The 24,705-nt window shown below is 36.8% G+C and overlaps 1 protein-coding gene across 1 annotated transcript in view; it reads left to right on the top strand.

Annotated features, from left to right (window-relative positions):
- LOC123313577 (cAMP-specific 3',5'-cyclic phosphodiesterase, isoforms N/G-like) overlaps positions 1-24,705 on the top strand; it is a 411,318-nt gene that overhangs the window by 244,719 nt on the left and 141,894 nt on the right. Inside the window, exons 5-6 of the mRNA XM_044898521.1 lie at positions 13,410-13,511; positions 15,531-15,595. Coding sequence (XP_044754456.1) covers positions 13,410-13,511; positions 15,531-15,595 — 167 coding nt within the window. The remainder of the gene's footprint in view (positions 1-13,409; positions 13,512-15,530; positions 15,596-24,705) is intronic.

A 24,705-nucleotide genomic window follows, 5' to 3' on the forward strand; every position in this document is an offset into this window, starting at 1 on the left:
GGATCAGTTTTAGGTCCTCTTCTATTCATTCTCTTTATAAATGACCTCCCACACCATATAAAGACTAAAATTATTATATTTGTAGATGACACCTCGTTTATTGTAACAGCTGAGAATCTGGATGAACTCACAGAGTTATGTCAAACACTTTTGGTGTCTTTCGCCAATTGGTGTAAGCTGAATGCACTTGTTCTGAATTTAGATAAGACAAAGCTAGTAAAATTTGGTTTGAAGAAAGGAAATAATTTAGTTCTAAAACACGGTCATTATAACTTGATTTCTGAAGAGTCTACAAAGTTTCTGGGTATTTATATTGATGAGTGTCTGAGATGGTCCGAACAGATATCACATGTCAGCAGGAAGCTTAGTTCTTCATATTATGCAATTCGTCGTATTAGGGATTCTCTTCCTCTTGCTGCTGTCCTGAATGTTTACTACAGCTTGGTTTTTAGCCACATGGCATATAATGTCCTGATCTGGGGTTGCTCTGGGGATCTTATGAGGGTATTTGTAGCACAGAAACGCATCATTCGAATGATATTCCGTCTCAGTCCACTAACATCTTGTAAGACTGTATTTGTAAAACATGAGATTTTAACAGCTCCTTGTATATATTTATACAAATGTCTCTTATACATTAAAAAGAATGAGGCGTATACTCCTAAGCTTTCCGACGCCCACAACTATGATACAAGGAATACTAGAACTTTTATTGTACCTAAACATAGAACAACGAAATATGAGACATCTGCTAAATATAAGAGTATTATTTTGTATAATCATCTTCCCGATTCAATTAAATCACTGAAGTTGTCTGCTTTTGGTAAGAAAATAGAATCTTTACTTTTAAGTAAATGTTATTATAGTATTAATGAATATCTTAATGATGAATGCATTCATTGATTTGTAATTTCAATTCCTCTCTATGTTATGTATATTTTGACTTGTCCTATACACTGTATTGTGTCTGAATGGATTAATAAAAACTATTCTATTCTATTCTATTCTATTGATCTGGTGGATGATCTGAAGTCAAAATTCAAAAAATTATTTGAGCCTGGTATTGGAACTTTCAATAAAGGTGAAATTCAATTGAAACTTAAGCATGAAAAAGTATCACCCAAGTTTGTAAAAGCTCGTTCTGTTCCTTACGCACTCAAAGTTAAGGTAGAGAATGAGTTGAAACGATTAAGTGAATTGGGAATAATAACTCCGGTCGAATATTCTGATTGGGCTACTCCTGTGGTACCGATTTTAAAAAAGAATAACACCGTGAGATTGTGTGGAGATTTTAAAATAACTCTCAATCTGGTTTTAGAATCCGATACGTATCCTTTACCGAAACCAGAAGAATTGTTCAATAAATTGGGGGGCGGTAAAAGATTTTCCAAGCTTGATTTAAGTTTTGCCTATCAGCAATTTCTGTTGGAAGAAAATTCGGTTCCTTTAGTAACTATCAATACTCATCTCGGTTTATTTCGATATAATCGATTACCTTTTGGTATTAAAAGCGCACCGTCCTTGTTTCAACGAACCATGGAAAGTTTATTGTCGGGTATACCAGGTGTCGCAATTTTTCTTGACGACATTTTAATCACCGGTGAGACCGAGGAAATTCATTTAAATAGACTGTATCGGGTTCTAGCCAAATTGCAGGAATCAGGGTTAAGAATTTCGGCGGAAAAATGTAAGTTTTTCGAAGAATCGGTGGAGTATTTGGGTTACAGAATAGATGCGGAAGGGTTGCATCCAAGTGATGGGAAAATTGAAGCCATACGCTCAGCACCTATTCCTGAGAACGTTACTCAATTAAAATCCTTTCTGGGACTCATCAATTATTATGTTAAGTTTATACGAGATTTGGCTACACATTTAGCTCCTCTGTATAATTTATTGAAAAAATCGGTGAAATGGATTTGGATGGCAGATTGTAAACGTGCATTTGATTACGTGAAATCAAAATTGACGTCGGATGATGTCTTGGTACCATTCCGACCAGATTTGCCGATCAAATTGATAACTGACGCGTCCCAGTATGGTATTGGAGCGGTAATTTCTCATATTTTTCCTGACGGTAATGAAAAACCAATAGCTTTTGCATCGAGGACATTGAATTCCAGCGAGAGAACATATTCTCAAATAGAAAAAGAAGGACTTTCCATTATTTTCGGAATAAATAAATTTAATGATTATTTATACGGTAATGATTTCGTTTTAGAAACAGATCATCGACCACTTAAAAATATTCGACTCTCAGCTTGTTGAGACATGATATCTGGTCTTTGGTTTTGTCATCCTGGATCCGTATAGCTCGGAAACGAGGGTTGCCGACCAATGCAACTTTGTTTCTGAGGATGCTCTGTACAATTTCGGGGTTGGAAAATGTAACCTTTACCCAAGGAGGGCGGCTAGAGTTCTTGGCTGGCATTCTAGTAACTTTTGAGATATGTTGACTGGAGGAGAGTTTTATGTGATCAACAATGGCAGAAACCGTCGCTAAGTCTGAAGGTCCGTCAGACACAGGAACATTAGATACGACCAGGTTGTGGGAACGCTTAATCCTATCGAGAATTTCAGGAACGATGGCTTCAGAGCAGTTATTAGAGGAAGACTGTAGAGGTTCGAGATTTGTTATCTGTTGACTGAGAGTCGAAATACTCTGCGAAAGTTCAGACTGCGAATCCTTCAATGATGCCAATTCGGATTGGCAAGAAACAATTCGAGTTTGATGAAGTTCAAGAGTATCAGAATGACTTTTAATGGCGGCAGTGCAACTATCGAGTCGAGTCAGTATGTCATCCTGTCTTTTTTCAACGCGCTGGAGAGTCGAGGTTATATTTCGCACTTGCTCCATCATGAGGTTTAAGTGCTCCACAGTAAGAGCAGTGGCGGAAGAATCAGGCACGGAGGGTGGAATAGGAATTTGAGACGGGGACACGGCGCGGGAACCACTAGAATTGCTTCGCAAGAGACGCTCGCCCGAGGTGCATGCCGCGCAGCACCACTTCTCCTTGCATTCCTTGAGGAACTCTAATTCCTTATTAGTGAGATTGACACATTCAGGGTGGAAGTACCTTTTGCACTTCCCGCAAGAAACATGCGAAGTAGAGTCCGGAATAGACTTGCTACAATTAGCACAGTTGCGAGGCATCGTGAAGAAGGAACGAGCAGGTGGAGGATGGGAAAAACAAACACAACTCTTCACTTCCCTGGGCCCGTAGGAAAGGCTTAGACAGATGGGGTAGGCCACGGACAGGGAAACCAGATGAGGATATAGGAAGGCGAATAACGTTCAATGGCAACCAACAAGCCTCCTATGTGGACACGCAGATGGGGACCCGATGCGTGAAAGTGAAAGCAGGCCCAACCTCGGAGTATTCAACAGCGTGAACTCGACCTCCGTCGAGCGGACACTGGGAAGTGGGTACCAGCTGGGGAGGAGCAGTGCGCGACGGCAGAACTGACCACTGGTTCGGTGGTGGGAACCGGTTTTACGTGGGGCGGGCAAGGTCATCGGATTGTTTACTTATTTATATTTATTATTAAATATTCATAAAAGTGGATGAGAAAAATATCTTTCCAAAATCCAGAAAAATCAATCACTATGAAAAGTATCTTAATTAACTTACAGTCTGAACGTTGTAAGATTTGTTTGTGGGCGATATAACACACAATTTAGGAGGTATAAAAGAGAGCACAAAGAAACTACGTCAGCCCGTGACTGCGTACAAAGCCCGTGACATATCTCACCCCTTGTGGAGGCAAAACACAAAGCAATAAAAACAGCAACTAAAAAACCTGGCGATGTTGCAGCCCAAAACAGACTTATAAACATAAAACGCGAGGTTCGCCCAGAAAAAAGAAAAATCCAGAAGAGCTGGGGGAGAGAAAGCTAGGGAAATACAAGCTTACGCCGATAACCATGACTACAGGTGTTTTTTCGAAGCTATTTGAACAGCTTATGTTCCAAGCAGGAAAGCTAACATTTCTATAAGAGATGCTCATGGAGTTATCCTAACTGATGAGAGAAAAATTCTCTCAAGATGGAAGGAGCATTACTCTCGGGTCTTGAATCAAAATGGATTTATCCATTTCAGATCGGCTCCCCGCGTGTAGTCCGATGACATCGCTTGTCGACGAAATCTCAATATCGAAATCATCAGTGCGACCAAAAACATGAAAAATAATGAATCACCCGGTCTAGACGGCGTTCCAGCGGAGATATTCAAAGCCCTGGATGAAGACAAAGAGATGTGCCTCAAGACTTTAGAGTCGCTTTAGATATAAACCTCTATAAAAACAAATGAGATACGTCAAATTGCAACAACTACAATGGCGTATCGTTGCTGAGTGTGGCCGGTAAAATTATTTCGAAGATTATGGCTAATCGTCTGATTCCGCTATTAGAAAAGCTATTACCTGAATCCCAGTACGGCTTCCAACCCAATAGAGGTACGGTGGACATAATTGTTACACTGAGACAGTTGCAAGAGAAGGCTCGTGAACAACAATCAAGGATCTATACAGCCTATATCGATTTAAGTAAGGACTTCGGCTTGGTGAATCGGAGAGCGCTATGGAGTAGCAGTGTGTAAAAGCCTCCATACCAAAAACACCGCTAGAATACAGCATAATTGCTCAATAACCGACCATTTCTTAACCAACTCTGGAATGAAACAAGTCTGCGTTTTAGCGTCTTTACTGTTTAATATTTTCGCCATAATTGTCTTGATGATTGCTGACATGAGTATGCCTGTAGGAGGTGTTGGAATAAGATTCAGATTCGATGGAGGCCTGTTTAACCTGAAGCGCCTCAGAGCAAAAACCCGTACAAAGTTTGTCACGGAACTTTAATTTGCAGACGACTACGGACTTCGCTAGCAGCTCAGATGATCTACAGATAATGTGGAATTGGACACCTATAAACATATATTTAGCTTCACGATTTTGAATCAAAAATTAAAAGCTTCGAAAGCTTGTATAATAAACTCGATCAGCATGATTCTGAAATAATATCTCTGAAAGCTGATAATGAGAGAATGAAGACTGAAATGAATACGCTCCGGCAGGAGCTCAAGAATAAGGACCTTGAAGTAGTTGGCGTTCCTGAGGCTAGGAATGAAAACGTTTTGTCAATTATAAAGGATATATCAACAAAAATAAACGTTCCAAATCCGGAGACTTCTATTGAGGGCTGTTACAGGGTTCATTCTATGCCCAAAAGTGAGAAAAAGCCAAGACCAATTATTGTGAACTTTAGAAACAAGACGTCAAGGGACGATTTTTTGAGAGCGTATAGGAGATCTGGTAAAAACCTCGGAGCGAATGATGTGGGCTTTGTGAGCTCGGAGCAGAAGATTTATATTAATGAGTCTCTAACTGGATTCAATAAAAGATTGTTTTATTTGGCTAAACAATTTTCTAAAAGTCATAATTACAAGTACTGTTGGATTCAAGAAAGTAGAGTTTTGCTGAGACAGAATGACTCTTCTAAGATAGTTCATATTGTCGGTGAAAGTGATTTGGAGAAACTGTCGAAGTAGTTCCTTGGGGGAGACCCCAGTTGCCCATAAGTTGTTTAGTTTCTCTTTTAAATGGGTTATAATTTATCTTTGTTTTATCAGAACTGCAGGGGTTTGCGGACCAAGACATTGGAATTTCTTAAATCTTCGTTAAATTGTTCTTGTGAAATAATTTGTGTTACCGAGTCTTGGCTCAACGACAGAATCGGTGATGCTGAATTTATCTCTAATAAATACAACCTCTTCCGCAAGGACCGGGAAGTCGATGTTAAAAAAGACGGTGGTGGCGTTTTCATAGCAGTTGATAAAACCATACAAGCCCAGGAGGTCTTACTCTCCAAATCCTCCATAATAGAAGATGTATGGCTGAAGTTGAGTAATGTAGCAGGAAACCAGAATGTATTCATCGGTGTGTGCTACATACCGCCCGATACTCGTCCCGAGGGCTACATACATTTCTTCGACAAGGTGACTGCTTTAATTGAAAAACATTGTGATGACATTTTTGTATTGGTTGGTGATTTTAACCTTCCGTTGTGTTCGTGGAAGGAGGACTCGCTAAATGGAGGATTCATATCTGATGTGGTTCAGGGTGATGCCTACACTGCCCTCAGTGACTTTTTATCTTATAATGCACTTCTTCAGTTTAACAACATTTCTAATGCGAGTAACAGAATTTTAGATCTTCTACTGACTTCTTTTAATGACGTGAGTGTCATTCGAAGTAATTTACCTTTTGTGAAAGAAGATAGTCATCATCCGGCATTTGAAGTCCACATGAATATATGCGGAGGACTTGCGTCCTCTGTGAAGTCTCGTTCAGTTCATAACTTTTTCAAAGCAGATTATACTGCAATAAATGATTATATCTCATCCATTGATTGGAGGTCTTTACTTGCTTACGATAACGTGAATGATAATGTAGAGGCTTTTTATAACATAATCAATGCTGCCATACAAATGTTCGTACCATGCCGTAAAATTGTAAAAAATAAATTTCCATCATGGTATTCTGTGAATACAATAAATCTGATTCGCGAGAAGAATAGGTCACATAATAGATATAGAAAATTTAAAAGTAGTTATGATTATGAAAATTTTGTCGCATTGCGTAAACAATGTAAACGCTCTATCAACAAAGATTATTCCGAACATATGTCTCAAATCGAGATTAATATTACAAGAGACTCCAAGCATTTCTGGTCATATGTTTCTGAGGTCAGAAAAAAAAATAATATCCCGGAATCTTTGATTCATGATGGCGTGACCTATGATACTGATGTGACGGTGTCGAATGCATTTATGAAGTATTTTACCGGAGTGTATGAGGATCCCAATAAGCCAATTATTTGTGAGATCGATGAGACTCGCTCCAGAGGGCTAGGATGTGTGTCCATAAATCAAATCGAGTTCTCAGATATTGTGAAGAAAATTGAAACCCTCAGTACCAACAAAGGTTCAGGTCCTGATCAGATTCCAGCCATTTTCATAAAATCATGTATTGACAGCTTGGTTGAACCACTACATCTAATTTTCAATCAATCAATTCAACAAGGCCTATTTCCTGAAAAATGGAAACTTGCAAAAGTTGTCCCTGTTCATAAAGGTGGTAAAAATAATCATATAGTTAATTATAGGCCAATCTCTATTCTAAGCCACTTTGGTAAGATATTTGAATCGATTGTTACCGATCAACTGTTTCATTTCATTGGGCCTGGAATCACTGTGAACCAGCATGGATTCTTCAGGGGCAGGTCGGTTTTAACTAATTTAGCTCCTTACATGCATTTCCTTTCAGAGAGTTTCGACTTGGGTATACAGGTCGATGCGGTTTATACCGACATGGCCAAGGCGTTTGACAAGGTGCACCATGGAACTCTTATTAGGATTCTTTCTTCGTTTGGAATAGTGGGATCTTTGTCGAGATGGCTTGAGACTTACATATCTAATAGAAGACAATACGTTGTGGTGAACGGTGTTTCCTCGGATGTGGCAGATGTTACTTCAGGAGTACCTCAAGGCTCTCATTTGGGTCCCCTTCTTTTTGCCATGTATATTGACGATGTGTCTTTATGTTTTTTGAACACCTATTACGAGCTGTATGCGGACGATCTCAAGATTTTCAGGCGCATTTGCTCACGGGGGGATTCTGTTGGTTTTCAGGAAGACCTTGATCGGTTTTCCAGGTTTTGCTCTGGTAGATACTTTACTTTGAATATAGAAAAATGTAACCATATCAGCTTCACGAAAAATACGAATCCTATAGATCATCCACTTTCTATTGAAGGAAGAGCGATTGGCAAAGTGACCAGGGTCAGGGATCTCGGCGTAGTATTGGATTCTAAATTATCGTTTGATGCGCATGTGGAGCATATTGTCGCAAGGGCTTTCAGAATGCTTGGATTCATCTTAAGGGTGACAAAGCAGTTCCAAAATGTGACTGCTTTGAGGACCCTTTATTTCAGTTTAGTGCGGAGCACTCTAGAATATGCAACGCCGATCTGGTCACCTTTCTATTATAAATATGTTGATAGAGTGGAGAGTGTACAAAGAAAATTCATAAAGAATCTTAACTATAGGTGCCGTCATCCGTGTCAACTAGATTATGAAGCCAGCTTAGTGCTGCATAAGATGTCGACCCTGGAGCGGAGGAGAATGGTCTCTGATGGAATTTTTCTTTATCGAATTTTGAGTAACAATTTCAATTTTCCACTTATTAATTTTATAACATTCAATATTCCGAGCGTCAACACCCGACAGAGGGCGCTTTTCTCCGTTCCTAGGGCTCGCACCTCATTGTTTTACAACTCTGTTTTTTTGAGGATGATGCGCTTTTATAATACATATTTGGGTAAAATTGACATATTTGATGTATCGATGACTGGTTTTAGGAGGAGTATTAACTCTTGTTTATTCCGCATCCCGTAAGATGGGATTTCCTGTGCTTTTTTGACTGTTGAATTTCGTTTTTTTTTTGTTCGGATCAGATGTTGGGGATCTTTAAAATTGGAGCTGCTTGTATACCTATATATTGTTTTCTCATTTTCTTCTTGTAAAATTCTTGTTCTTATTCTGTGAACCCTTGTAAGTGGGTTATTTTCCTGTAAGGGTTCCTATTTATAAATAAATAAATAAATAAAATATATACAAAGCTTTAGGCCTTAAAATCAAAATTGACAAAACCAAAATCCTAGTATGTTCGCAAGAAAGCCTTCGAACAGATATCAGCCTGCAGGATGAAACTCTAGAGCAGGTCGAGCAGTTCAAATACTTGGGAAGCTTCATAAGTACTAGGTCTAACCTGGACACGGAAATACACAACCGTGTCAACTCGGCATCACGGGCATTCTGGAAGCTAAAAGATAGAGTGTTTCAATATCACGACCTCAATCTGAAGACCAAGACAGCTGTTTACAAAGCAGTGGTCCTTTCAACGCTTCTTTACGGAAGCGAAAGCTTGACACCCTTCAAACGACTTATTAAACTGCATGAAAAAATGCAATAACGTCATTTAAGACAAATAATGCACATCAGATGGTCCCACGCAGTTGCAAATGCGGAAGGCTTGCAGCGCTCGACTTGTATAACAATTGAGACTCAAGTAACGAGGGCCCGACTCAGTTAAAGCGGCCACATTCTGAGGATGCAAGACACAAATCTCCCCAAAATAGCTCTCTGTATGGCGAATTCAAACAGAGAGCTCGGAATCCAGAAGTTCAGTATAAGCGTTCAAAGAATATACTGCATCAATCCCATTCAATGCTATTCATAACTGGAAACAACTAGCGTTAGACAGATCACAGGGAAGCAGTTATAATGGAGACTCGAGAAGAATACTCCGGCGGCCAGAACTGGTTGGTGACTGTCCATGCTCGAATTGTTGAAGGATCTGTGGGTCACGGTTGGGTCTCTTCAGTACCAGGAGGGCACACAGTCGCAAGTAGCCCTAAAATATTATAGTCCGGGAGGCAGGGGCTTTTTATTTTCAAGGAATTTCATCCCGGATGAATTTAATACTATATGTTGTAGTCACATTGCGAATGACGAAACTGACCGTCAGCTGGTCAAGTAGCGGTGGGTGCACGCGTGGGAGGCGGCGGAACTTGGGAAAAAATGCAAAATTTCAAGTGATTTTATCCCGGTTGAAATTTTTTATATGTTATATTGATGTTAATTAGGAACATAATAGTGAAGTCAGCCGATCGGCGGATGGTGGAAAATACGTCAGTCGAGCGCGTGAACTTGGGAAAAAAATTTAAAAATCAAGTGATTTCATCCCGAATAAAAACACCTCCATATGATTTCTTACATATATGGAAATATAAAAATGACCGTCAGCTGCGTGTCTAGCGAGGGAAAGACCGTCAGTCAGATCATTGAAAATTCCGCGCGCCGTATAAATGCATGAGCGCGCTCATATATTTTTGCTCTGACTGACTGTCTTTCCCCCGCTAGACACGTAGCTGTCACAATTATGAAGTTGAACAAGGTAAAGTTGAACGATCATCGGATCCATTCTTAACGTGTCCAGGTCACGAAGAAGCAGACACATATATGGTTTTCCATGTCTGTCACTTGAAATCTGATGTTCATGTAACAATGCCATGTTCTGATACAGATATATTGATCATTATGTTGGGAAATATGAATTTCATCGAGAAGAACGTCCAAATCTCGATGCATGTTGGAACGGCAATAATCAGGCATTCATTGATGTCACCAAATTGTTTGCATCATTGGGTCCAAATTTATGCTCTGTATTGCCAGGATTTCATGCCTTTATTGGATGCAATTTCAACTTAGCATTTCACCGTAAAGGAAAAAAAAACCTTTGAAATTCTCCGGAAGTCTCCAACGTACATCCAAGCAGTGAGTGACATTTCACAAATTCCCAATTGTAACCTCGATCAATTGTTCACATACTTAGAATGCTATGTTTGTAGAATATATGGGTTTACAGAATTTGATGATATTAACAATGCTCGTGTGTTAACATTCAATAGAGCATACGGCAGTTAAGATCATTGCAATCCACTTAACTTGGAAAAAAAAATTTTGCGGATTGTTATTCCCGCCCTGTATGGCTGAAATGAACCAACATTTCTTTCGAACGGCATACATCACCCACCTTTGGAGCCATGCAAATCTACCTGTGCCTACCGATTTATTTGAATGTTGATTATGTTGATAACGAATTAATAAAAATATGAATGACCTATTGCATATGAGCAATATCATCTATACATATACTTGGACATAGAGAATCGTCTCGGGGTCACTTTAAAAAAAAAAAACAATCTGACAGTCTATGGTCTCTACATATATAGACTACTTCTATTTCTCCACAATCACCAGTACCTATTACTTTGAGGACTGTGAGAATGGTAATAACACAAGAAGAATTGAACCCTACTTTTATCCCATTCACTCCTCAACTTTAAAGGAGAAAAGTGTCCATTATGCAGCGATGAAATTATTTATTGGCTTACCAAGGAATTTGCAAGGTATAGATCAGTTTGACCTTTTTCGGAGAAGGATTCACAGCTACAGCTACATACTTCAGTGTGAACCTTATAACTTGGAAGAATTTAAAGAATTTTGTAAAAAGAAAAATTGCTCCTGAGATATTTTTTTGTTGTTGTTGCTTTGAGATGTTTCTATTTTATTTTGACATATCTGTGATATGTAGATTAATTGTAGAAATGAAATAAGTATAGGGGAGACTGGGGAGGGTTGATACGTTTTTTGGAATTTTTATTCTGGAGACGGAATTATATGAAGAAGCAGGACTTTTCTTATATTATATAATTCTTCAATTAATCGTTCAACAAAATAAATATAGAAGTCGCAAAACATGAACATCTTATTCTGTACAGAACGTTGAACACAAAAACATGCAAACTGTCTCAAGCCTCCCCACATATGGGAGGATTGATACGATGTACTGGGAGAGTAATCGAGAGGATTATTCAGCTCAGTAGGTAGGTCAGCAATGATACTGGCTTGCTTTGGTCCTATAGGTGTAGAAAAATCAGGAAATTGTCAGTTAGTCACTTCCACACAAGAAAAGTCGGCCTCGTTAAATACATGGGGATTGTACGTTTTTTAAAAATCCCTTTGATATGTTGGATGGTGAAGACGCCTTCATGTAGGCCTATCCAACTAGCTACGGAATATTTTTTGAAAATTATACATGTATCAGGCCTCCCCACGACAAATGTCTCAAACCTCCCTGGAAGCAATTTTTAAAGTGATTTATGTTTTCGTCTTATACCCATATATTTTGAAAAGCGAATAAAACTGTAAATTGAGTAGTTTTATGCATATTTCCCAGTGAAATGTTTGTTTATGCCGAAAAATTAATGCATGATCATAAAACCCTTAGGTAACTTGAGTAAAAACTTACAATTTCTCACCTCGAAACACTCTTCGTTGAATATTTCACAAACAAACTACTGTTAGCCTTACATATTAACGTCACGCAATGCCCTCTGCCAAAGAATAGTGTTCACTAGTATAATACTTTTGAAAACGGCTACAGATCGCGGATATAAGCCTGTATCAAGCCTCCCCATGTATCAATGCTCCCTAGTCTCCCCTACTTCACTATACTATAATTAAGTATGTTATATGATGTCGCTGCTGTACCTACATGTAACACGGGTGAATCGTAACAAACCCGTTTGATATTGATCGAAATCATATTTTTAATAAATATAAATGTTGAAATATCCGTAGGCTGATTAAATAATGAGAAAAAAGTCTTCAGTCAGATCATTGAAAATTCCGCGCGGCGTATAAATGCATGAGCGCGCTCATATATTTTTGTTCTGACTGACAGTCTTTCCCCCGCTAGACACGAAGCTGACGGTCATTTTATATTTACATATATGTAAGAAATCATATGGAGGTGTTTTCATTCGGGATTAAATCACTTGATTTTCAAATTGTTTTCCCCAGTTCACTCCCTCGACTGACGTATTTTTCACACTCCACCTATCGGCTGACTTCACTATTTTGTTTCTAATCAACATTAATATTACATATAAAAAGTTTCAGCCGGGATAAAATCACTTGAAATTTTGCATTTTTTCCCGAGTTCTGCTGCCTCCCACGCCCGCACCCACCGATGGTATTGGAGCTGACAGTCGGTTTCGTCACTTGCGAAGTGACTTCAACCTACAGTATTAAATTCAACCGGAATGAAATTCCTTGAAAAAAAAGCCCCTGCCTCCCAGAGTATTATATATTTGATCGCATCGATAGTTTCGTTTTTGAGTCTTTTTGTAGATTTATTCTGGGTAACGGGATACAGCAACGAATGAATGAATGAATTAATGTGTACTTGAAATACTCATAAGGTCCTTTCGTTTGCATAAAAAGTGTAGCACTTCTCTACACTCGATTTGATTCACACCAGTGTAGAGAAAGTGTTGTTTATCTATAAAAAGTCAAAAGGAGATGTGGATAAACTACATCTCCTCTACACTGGTGTAAATTCAATCAGCAAACGAATACTAAAATCGAGTGTAGAAAAGTGCTACACTTTTTATGCAAACGAAAGGACCTATTGTATTGAGAAAATTTTCCGCATGCTTTCAAGATCTGTCATTCCAGATGACAATCCGAGCTCTCAGAATGAAATATTAAATTCCAAAATTTCTTTTTAAACTGGTTCCAAACGGAAGGAATCCATTGTAACTTCATTGTAAATGGTACCATATATTATTTACACTTTACATTCAAATCAGTTGGTGACATTTTTCTTATTTTTGAATAAAGAATGATTTGAATGTTTCTATAATCCATGGAAATATTGGAAACTTTTCTTGGGTTAGTTGTATTGATATCCAGCAGTTACCATTGCTAATTAAATCTTATTTTCAGCCATGGAGAAGACCTCATAGTCACGCCTTTCGCACAAATTCTTGCCAGTTTACGTAGTGTACGCAACAACTTTCAGTGTCTCACCAATGTGCCCCCAAACAAGTGAGTATTATTTATTTAAATCTCATAGTTTCACATGATTTATCTCAACAACATTCAGACCGTCACAGATTCGCATTCTCATTATTATTTCGATAATATTGTAAGAACCAGAATGTTTGAATACGAATTTTGTTATTTAGAAGGTAGTAACAAGTAGGTACAGGGTGTGCGAGTTAAAGTGTCCCTATACCTCACTGTGCAAACTAAAGGAGCTAGAAGAAAAATTTGAATACAAATCTTGTCTGCAATCGATTGAACTATTATTTTTTATAGCCCACCTTAATACAGGGTGCTCAGTTTATTCCCTGTTGGTATAATTTTTTTTTTCAAATGGAACACCCTGTACATTATTGCATTCTTGAAATCCTTGTAAAATTTTAAGGTAACTTTTGTTCAACAACCATGTTTCTATATAGCACCGATTCTGAGATATTCTACTTTTTCCTAAAATTTTGACAGCTGTAGGTGCTCACTAAAATAGCTGATACTAGTTTTCTATTGAATGCATCAGAACCAAATTTTGCCCAGCTCTTGTCAACATATTGGATCATACCTTACATCTCTATTTTTAGCAATTTGATATTCTTCAAGAATTGAAGTTCAAAATTCAAATAGAAGGTCAAACAAAACTTGATTTTTTCAAATGGCAATCTATATTTTTTCCTTATTAATCATATTTAGCAGGTTGAAATGAGCAAACAATTCATTCAAACTTTTTCCGTAAAGTGAATAGTTTCCGAAATATGGAAGAAAAAGTGCATTTTCCCTCGAGACCCAAGGATAATTATCATTTAGTTTTGCTGCTATATAGTTTTGGCTTTGATTTTCTTGTTATATTCAATTAACTATATCGACTGATGAAAGGCAAAAACCCCTTTACCCATAATCAGTACTCGCTCCCAATAAAATTAATGTATTTAAATTTTAAAGAGAGACTCAACTAACAGATACATTTTTCTCAAAACGGTCAAGTAGTTGTCTGACAACAGAAAAAAAATCGAAAATACACCACAACTGGATAAGTGCTTGTTTCATTAGTTACCATATTCTATCAGCTTAATTAGTTAATTATCGTTGGTTCTTACGGGAAAATGCACGTTTTTGTCCATATTTCTGAAACTTTTTACTTTACAGAAAAAGTTCAAATACATTTTTGCTGATTTCAACCTGCTCTACATGAAGCCCTCTAATACCCAAGTCCGCCTTGAGACTGGTTGCATATAAGTGGATACAAAATTATTCTGCCCATGTCCGCCTTCAGTATAGGTTCATTTTGTGAGAACAGGTGTTAATGTAAATCAGTTAACTATTTGCGAAAAAAAGATGTAGATTACATAAGCTAATTTGAAACTATACGGAAATAATTATAAAAAAGGAAAAAAAAAACTTGGGCATTAGAGGGTTAATAAGAAAAAAATATAGGTTGCCATTTGAAAAAATTCTAACTTCTAATTGAATTTTTAACTTAAATTTTTGAAAGACCTGTATATCAGATTGCTGAAAGAAGAGATGTAACGTATGATCCAATATATTGACAATAGCTGGGCAAAATTTGGTTTTGATACATTCATTAGAAAACTAGTATCAGCTATTTTAGTGAGCACCTACAGCTGTCAAAATTCTAGGAAAAAGTCGAATATCTCAGAATCGGTGCTAGGTTACCTTAGTTACCTTTAAATTTGACAAATAATTCAAGAATGCAATGATATACAGGGTGTTCATTTAAAATAAAAAAGTTGATACCAACACGAAAAAACTGAGCACCCTGTATTAAGGTGGGCTATAAAAAATAAAATTTCAATCGATTACAGACAAGTTTTGTATTCAACTTTTTCTTCCAGCTCCTTGAGTTTCCACAATAAGGTATAGAGACACTTTAATTCGGACACCCGGTATAACTATGAGTACTGCTAGTAGTTATGAATGAAGTTTTGAAATGGTAGCTCAATGTGATGAGAATATTCAGAAACTGAAAATCTTTGCGAATCTTCGTACCCATCCGCGTTTCCCTCATTTCAGGTCTAGACGTTCCTCCGTAGCACCCATGTCGGCCCAACCGAAGGTACCGAATCTTAACCCTGGAGGTGAGTATTTGATAAATAATTGTGTAGATATTTAGCGGAGCATCGTGAGGTTTATACCTCGTAGCTTAGAGAACATCTAAGAAAAAATCAAATTTCTTCGGCAAATTATGTTTTTGTTACATTTTTTCAAAAAGTTTACCCTAGAGAGTTTCAGAAAGTGCCGAGTCCTACCAGATTAAATTTTATCCAAAACTAATTGTTGCTTCTTATTATTTATTTATTTATGAACAATCTGAACGACTGGATAAGTAAAGTCAAAATAACCCTCAGAATTAGTTACGAGGATTGAATTTGACCGAAAATGTTTTTTTCTACAAGCGTACGCGTTCAACCTTTTTCACGCACGCATTTCAGGTTGCAAAGAGTTACTTTCTCGCACGCAAATATTATAGAGTAAATAATATTCTATCATGCCTCTATGCACCGAACGTCAACAAAGCCATGGTAACGATATGCAGAATTTCGTCTGTCACTATATATGAATTAATCAAATGAGATATGATCTGTTTCGTGAAATGGATATATTTCAAGCACTTGTAGAAAAAATATTTTTTCCGCACGCATTCCAAGTTGCAAAGAGTCACTTTCCCAAAAGGTGCGGGAAAAACGCCTGCTATTTCTTCCCCGCACGCATTTGCGTGCGGAAATGGATTAGCAGGGGTTTTTCCCGCACGCAAATATTATAGAGTAAATTAAATTCTATAATGTTTCTATGGACAGAACGTCAACGATGAGAAACCCATAGTAACGACATGCAGAATTACGTCTGTCATTATATATGAATTAATCAAATGAGATATGATCTGTTTCGTGAAATGGATACATTTATATATTTCAAGCGCTTGTAGAAAAAATATTGTTCCTAACTCTTGCGGAAAGTGTCTTGCCCGCACTCAACTGCTTACCCGAACTCTGCTTCGCATCGTTCGGGCAACGGCAGTTTCGTGCGGGCAAGTATCACTTTCCGCACTTGATAGGAAAATAACTATTTCCTAACTCTTGTGTCCTACCCGCAATCAACTGCTTACTCGAACTCTGCTTCGCTTCGTTCGGGCAACGGCAGTTTCGTGCGGGCAAGTATCACTTTCCGCACTTGATAGGAAAATAACTATTTCCTAACTCTTGTGTCCTACCCGCAATCAACTGCTTACCCGAACTCTGCTTCGCCTCGTTCGGGCAACGGCAGTTTCGTCCGGACACTTATCTTTTCCCGCACATGATGGAAAATAACTATTTTGTGATATTGATAGTTTTCGAGTTATTTGCGATTGAAACCTATGATTTTCACATAAACTAGTATAGCCAGGAGATCCACCTTGTAGGTAGATTCACCTTTACTGGTAGATTCGCCTTTCGTCCGTAGCTCGGGCCTATGGCCCTCGCGATACGCCTTTTGTTCGTAGCTCGGGCCTTCGGCCCTCGCTCGATTCCCCTTTTATAAATATCTAGGCCAAAAACGTTTTTTAAAAGCCCGATCGATTTAAGGCACCTCGTTCTGTGATCGCTGCCAAGCCGTCAAAACTGACGTTAACCTTTAAATCACACTCTGACATCGATTGTCAAAGTGCACTTTCACTTAATTTTCTCTGATAATCAATAGAAAATAATTTAATTTTGTGGAATGTCACTCGATTTTTAATAGACGTCAAAAATTTTCAAAACTCTTACGCTTTTTTAGGTAATATCGTTCGGGCTCCGGGAAAAAAAACAGGCCTATTTTAATTTCGGGTTCTTCGAGCTTAGTTCGATACCCATCCCGGCTCTCGAGCTACCGCGGATCTCTCAAGCTAATCAAATCAAATTGGTACCTTTTCGCGAAAATCGTGAATTTCGCGATTTTCTCACGCAATTTTCGGACACTTCTAGACGGGGTAAAAATACGATCTAGGCATTTTCGGAAAGCTCGATTCTTACTCTTGCGTTCCATTTACCGCTCTACCCGGCCACGCGCCTTCGGCGCTCGGCATTTCAAATTTCCCATACCCTCCCCCGACACTTCAACATGGCAAAAAATTTGATACGATTCGGTGATCATTTTTATCAACGTTATAGTATTAATATTAATAAAAAGCCACGTTTTGGAACGGGCTTTAACGAATAACGTAAAAACTATAGGCTTAATCGAAAAACTTCATCTGTAATTGTAGCTTATTGAAAAAAAAACAAACTAGTATTTTACAAACTATCTGAACGCAATGTGACTAGCTCCTACCGAGTATGACAACTGGATATCAAACGTCCAACAATCAAATAGCAGAAAAAGAGACAAATTCGGGAAAAAATTTTATGACCTTTTTCGAAGTATTTGTAAAGAGGTTTCAAATTAGCTTCTTCAAAAATAAATTGCTTTAAACAATTAATATCGTTATTTATCAGCGTGAAATTTTTTTAACAATTATCACGTGTGTTATTATTCGTTACATGGGAATTCGTATTAAAACACATTCACGGGTTGATCTCATTTATTTGAGTGACTCTTCATTCACGAACCGAGTTCGTATGAGCTGCAGAATCTGACATGCGCTTTAGGTTTCAACATAGATATGACATCTTTTCTTTTTAATAAATTCTTAAATCTACGATTTTTTTTAATCTTAAACTAACGGCCGGTTTCATAGTCAAACCTAAAGTCCCTTTAATTTTAAAACTTTCTTTAACCCTACTAAAAATGACAATAAAGGAAGCTTTAAGCTTAAAGTGACTTTAGATTTTATTATGATACTGAACGTAAGACCTATTTATAAACAATTATTCGGGTTATTTAAATTTTTCAGGTTTTCTAATCTTTCTACAATACCTCGTTTCATAATAAGTTCTTCTTTTGTTACTGGTTTTATCTGACACAGATTGAGAACTTTTGTCAGAAGGTTCTTTCTTTACAACTACATCAGTCTTACTTATCTCAGATTCATCATCAGTTACATCCAAGCAATCAAATTGTTCATTTGGCTTTAAATACATTCTAATTCTTCTAAAAACACACACGTTTTTTCAACTAGATACTAGATATGATTGCTTAGCAAGTTTTGTTCTTATTATACCAGGTATCCAAATACTACTTTCAATTATGAAAACTTTTTGATTCAATGGAAGTGGTTTTAAATTGCTAGCAGTTCTGTCATAGTTTTTTTTTTCTATCATCATTAAAAATTTTCTCTGCTGTGTATAGTTAATATTATTGGGTCTTGAGCTAAATTTTTGCATTGGCAACACCGATCTCAACTTTCTATCAAAAACCAGCTCAGAAGGCGACAAAATATTATGGTTTACTGGACAGTTTCAACAATGCCAAATTTAAATCGTTACCACCGTAAGTGCATTCTTTGATGGTATTATTTACCCTTTGAATACTTCGCTCTACAATCCCATTAGATTGGGCGTAAAGAGGACTCGAGGTTTAATGAGTGAATCCATATATGTTTCAGCAAAATTTTGGAAACACTCAGCTGTATATTGAGTATTATTATCACTAAACACAATTTTTGTAATTCCATATTTAGAAAAAACATTTTTCATTATTTCTACTATTGTCTCTGATTTTGCAGATGAAATCTAAAATATCTCAAAAACCTTTGAAAAATTAACAACTATTATAAGATAGACTTTGTACCATTCAATTCATATAAATCTGTACCTATTTTTGTCCCATAGATATTCTGGTACCTGGTGTGGAGAAAATGGCTGCCTTTGGTTACTTCTCGTTCTCGAATATCTAATATATTTTTTACAAGACTGAACAAAATTTTATATGACATGATTCATTCCATTTCAAGAAACAATACCTTCGGCTCTCAATTTTGTTTTAATTATACCTAGATGACCTAGATACCTGCAACATCCGAAGAATTTTATTTCTTGAATTTTTGGGTGCAACAACTGCATTACCTTTAAATAGGGGATTTCCGATTAAAACAAGTTCATTGCGGAAATTCCAATATGGCATAGCAATTCAATACACCTTCGTTTTTCTGATGGCCATCCATTTCTAACATACTTCATGACCGTGCATATTTCTCTATCGTTTGAACTTTCTTTCTGGAAGATTCCCTGCATTTGATAAGTTAAGTGTTTTTGAACAAAAGCTACCTGATAATCATACTCGAGAGTTATATCGCTCACACCATTTTTAGGAATTACAATTCTGGACAACGAATTGGCAATATACATTTCCCTACCAGGCTTAAACACCAATTTGAAATAATTTAATTGTAGGTCTAACAACATTCTCTGCATGCGCATCGGACATCCATTTAAGGCGCGGTTCTCACTGGAGCGATACGATAAACGATGCGACAGGTGATTCGATAAGCAACCCGACCCTGATTCGACACGGCTCTCTTATAACCGTGCAAACGTAATGGAAGCAACTAATTCAGTGCACACTGAAGCGATCGCGATACTACATCGAATAATATCGAAATCGCGTCGGTTTGGGCGACACAGCTGCCGTGTCGCTTCAGCGACATAAAGGTGATTGAGAATCAAATCGGAAAAAGTAGCATAGAATTTCGTAATTGATTGACAATTAAGCGCTTAATTTGGATATCGTATCGCTTCAGTGTGCACTGGAGTGTTGCGAAGATAAAAGTTGCATCGGGCGATAAAAGATTGCTCATGTTGCATCGCTTGTCGTATCGCTCCAGTGAGAACCGCGCCTAATGATTTTTTAAAAATATCGATTAACGGTATATAATAAGTTTCGACAGTAACTGTTCTTGCATATATGTACTGATGAACTATAGCTAGCATTTCTTTTTCAATCTGAACATAGCGTTGCTTTTCAGAGATTTTGAAGCATAAGCTGTTGGCTTAGAATTTTATATCAGCGCAGCTCCACAACTATATTATCACGGGTTTAGTTTTCAAGGGTGAAATCTCGAGCGCCAGCTATTCTTTCAATAGGGAGAAATAGCAAACCCACCCAGGTACCTACTAGTCGGAGACAGAGTTCGGGGATATCTGAGGTGGTAGCGATAACAAGTTCTATAAAACCGAATTTAAAACAATAATCTAAATAACAGTGACCCATACAATGATTTCTAAGTCAAGAAATATATACAGCTGATGACCCAGTTCGAAAATGAGGAAAACAGAAATGCAACAATTAATCTTTCACGGTGGTCAGAAATTCAAAATCAACACAGTGAAATCAATGAATCAAACAATACTCAAATCAATTATATTCAGTCAAAATATCAGGTATTGAAAAAAAAAAAGAAATCAATATCGGTCCCTTTGATTCCTTCTGAGACAATAAGGAATGTACAGGGTGGGCGAAATTCGTTGTCTACTCAGAGAATCTCGAGAACTATAGCAGCTAGAAGAAAACGGATGACACATTCTTTAGCTCTTTTTTCATGACAAATTCAGATCTGAAAACAGAATCGGCCAATCATTTTTAGATTTCGAGTTATTAGTTAACAAAAATTGGGGTTTTGACGATTCAGAAAAGTTTTCATAACTTTGTTGTCTTTGAAGTTACAGATCTGAAACTTGAACTTTCTTAGGCAGTTTTATACGTAGAATCTACTGACAAAAGATTTTTTTCCATTGCAAGAATAACAAATTGAATAAAAGTGTGCATTTAAAAAAAAAAGTTCACCAAATCATTCGAAATAAAAAAATATTTTGAGCTCATCATTGCATTCTACGTAAAGAAGTGCCTGTAGGGGGTTCAAGTTTCAGATTTGTACCTTCAAGGACAAAAAAGTTATAAGAACTTTACAAAAACGAAGTATCGAAGTATCGTAGCTGCGATTTTCACCATTCTTTGTTTCTCCGAAAATGAGCTCGGCGGAAATGTGTCATCCGTTTTCTTCTAGCTGCTATAGTTCTCGAGATCCTCTCAGTAGTCAACGAATTTTGCCCACCCTGTACGGGGTTTATACAAAATTTACAATAACCGGTTGTCTCAGAAAGATCCAAGTCCCTGTAATCGGTTAATTTAGCGATGGGTTTGATCCCGAGCAGTTTCAGTGATTTTCAGTGTACAGGCCGATCAGAATTGAAACTATTCAATAAAAGGGACAGGGTTGATTCAGGTGAAACACAATGCAAGCATTACCAGCGGAGCGACTTCGAGACTTCCGTCGATTGGTCTTGGTTCACCAGAGAGCCAGACGACAGAAGTCTGCGTCAAACAGGAGGATTAACAATAGGGATTAACACAATTAAACGAATAAAAGAATGTAACTTTGAATCACGAAGTATGCGGTATCAAAAAAAGACTTCCGGCTTGCTTCGGTACGGTCACGCCACCAAATCGAGAGCAACAAGAAAAGATTAATACTCGAGAATTAAGAGCTAAATAAGGAATCAAGTGAATGTCGCACACAGATTAAGACAATTGCTGAATCATCAATAATGAATGTGTCAGTTTCTTACTGATTTCGCAGTGTACAGAAAATGTTATGTAGTGAAAATGCAGATAAAATAACTTTCACATCTTTGCAAGTTATAAATTTTTATTGACAATTCATGTCACTTCAACTTCAAACTCAAACACATAGCGATCTAAATACCACCATTCTAACACTCCTCCTGGATCTTTGATCCCCATACTTTTTAAATGGTTCATCATCAAAATCACAGGTACCGTCTTCGTCAATAGATCAGCAACGTTTGACTCAGATTCGGTATACTTCAGATGAAATATTTCATCTTCTATCAGGTTTCTTATGTAAAACACTCTCAGATCCACATATATGTTTGGATCTCTCCGAATTTGTTCTTTTTTCTGCCAGTTTTATTACTCCTTGATTATCAATATTGATGTAACACTCTTCAAAATATTCATTTTGAGAAATTTCCTCAACCAACTTCTGCAAAAACACGAACTCTTTGGCTGGCTTCATTTAGTGCAACAAATTCTGACTCTACGGTGCTTAATGCTACACAATGCTGCTTTCGACTGGTCCAGCTCACAGCTCCTCCTGCTAATATGAAAACATATCCACTATATGATTTCCCGTACACTTCGTTCGCACCCAAGTCTGCATCACAAAAAACTTCAAGTTTTTTTTTCAGTCTCACAATATTCTACGCCATAATGCATTGTTCCTTTTGAATATCTAAGAATATGTTTCATTTCTTTTTAATGTTGGACATTTGGTTTGTGATTGAATTGACTCATAAATGTCGCTACGAATGCTAGATCTGGCCTAGTTGAGATGGACATATATAAGATGCTTCCAATGATTCTTTGAAACATGGCCCTTTCATAATCATCTAACATATCTTCGTCATTTTCACACGATCTAAATTTTCTCCAATTGTTAAAAGAGTAGATACATTTCTATATTACGAAGAGTTTTTCCTAGGTTTCTTTTAAAAACCGATAATAACGTGAATTTTTAATATTGAATACTTATTCAAAATAACGAAAACTCAAGATTACTTCAATTAAGCATTTTACCTCCAAAAACAATAAAAAAGTAAATAAATCTGTAATGGCTACGGGAAGAATATATTTGTCTATCAAAGAAAAATTTGGCACGCTATTACCTTAATTTTCAGGTATAGAAAATGAGTTGCATTCCTTCATTCAAAATGCTGAAGATTATTTAAGGATGTTCACTAATGAGAACGAAATTGTTAAAAATTATTGCTTTGCTGTTGTAAAATCAAAATTAATAGATAGAGCGCGTGCTGATATTCGTAACAATTGGGAACTTCTCAAACAATTTCTCTATACTAAATTTGGAGATCTTATCAACCTAGACGTGTTAATCTATCAGTTTTTGAATAAAAAGCCTCATGAAGATTTATTGAATTTTATAGACCGCATAATTGCCTTAAAAATACGAATTAATTATCGAATAGATGCAGATCCAATGACTGTTCCAGAAAAATTACATTATAAATTAAATATTCTAAAAATTTGCAAAACAGTCTTAATTTCAAATTCACCGAATTGAGAACGCATTTAGTTGTGAATAACGACTGTAGTTTTGATGATACTGTGAATGCTGTAAAAGATTATATTTCTTATCTATAACAATATGAATTACTTGATAGAAGCAGACGGAATAAGCCTCAATCAATTCATAAGAATAATAATTTCAACCAAAATAATCGAAAAATATGAAAAATCATAATTATCGAAATATTGATCCATCAGAAAGAATGTCTATTAAAAGCAAAAATTATCCTCAAAAACGACCAAATTATTCCTCACAATATGATATAAATCCTCAAAGAAAATTCGTAAATTCGAATAGTGTAAATTATTAATCGATAGCGTTTGTTCCGTTTGTTTAATATATCCAAAATTTGCATACAATCATGTCCCTAAGAATATTTTCAGAGAATCATTTACATTAACTGCTTGCTTTAGAAAGCAAACTTCTGATGAAAGAGTTTTATGACTATTATTTTCAGAATTCAGAACATGATTTTCATCCTTTCATTTTGTATGAATTTCATGAAAATTATTTATTTATTTATTCATCTTCACTTTACATACACCAAAGGTAATTACATGCAAAGGTTTTCAACATTTCGCTGAATTCACAATCTAGAAATATAAGATTTAACAATATAACAACAACAAACATTTGAACAAATAAAAGACAACAAAAGCAGATGTATAAAGTAGCAAAATATCACATTAAATTGGGTTTTCCTTCTGATGCAGCAACAAATTGAGCTTAATTTCTTTCCTGCTAGTGTTAAAAAAATCGCGAATTATACCCTCTGACAACACCGCATTGCAAACGCCCAGCAGGTGAGTGATAGGTGATGGACTCCTTCTGTCAACACAAAACAGGTCACAAGATAACATCCTCAGATTAATCTTTGGCACTCTAAACTTGATGAAGTTAATAAGATGACAATCACAATACTTCAAATTATTTACAATATTATGTATAAATATCACAGCTTGAGTCCTCCTCCGGACATCAAGAGAGCAGAGGTGAAAATCTAACAACATAGACCGATAGGAAATCATAAATGGATAACTTCCATTGTTTTTAACATGGATATATCGCAGGAATCGCTTCTGCACTTTTTCGATCTCATTGCTATGGATATAGCAAGTTGGCGACCAGACATTGGCGGCATATTCAAGATGAGGTCTCACAAGAGTTGTGTAGAGTTTAATAGTAGTT

Source organism: Coccinella septempunctata, chromosome 5 (assembly GCF_907165205.1).
Source record: "Coccinella septempunctata chromosome 5, icCocSept1.1, whole genome shotgun sequence".
Classification (NCBI taxonomy): domain Eukaryota; kingdom Metazoa; phylum Arthropoda; class Insecta; order Coleoptera; family Coccinellidae; genus Coccinella; species Coccinella septempunctata.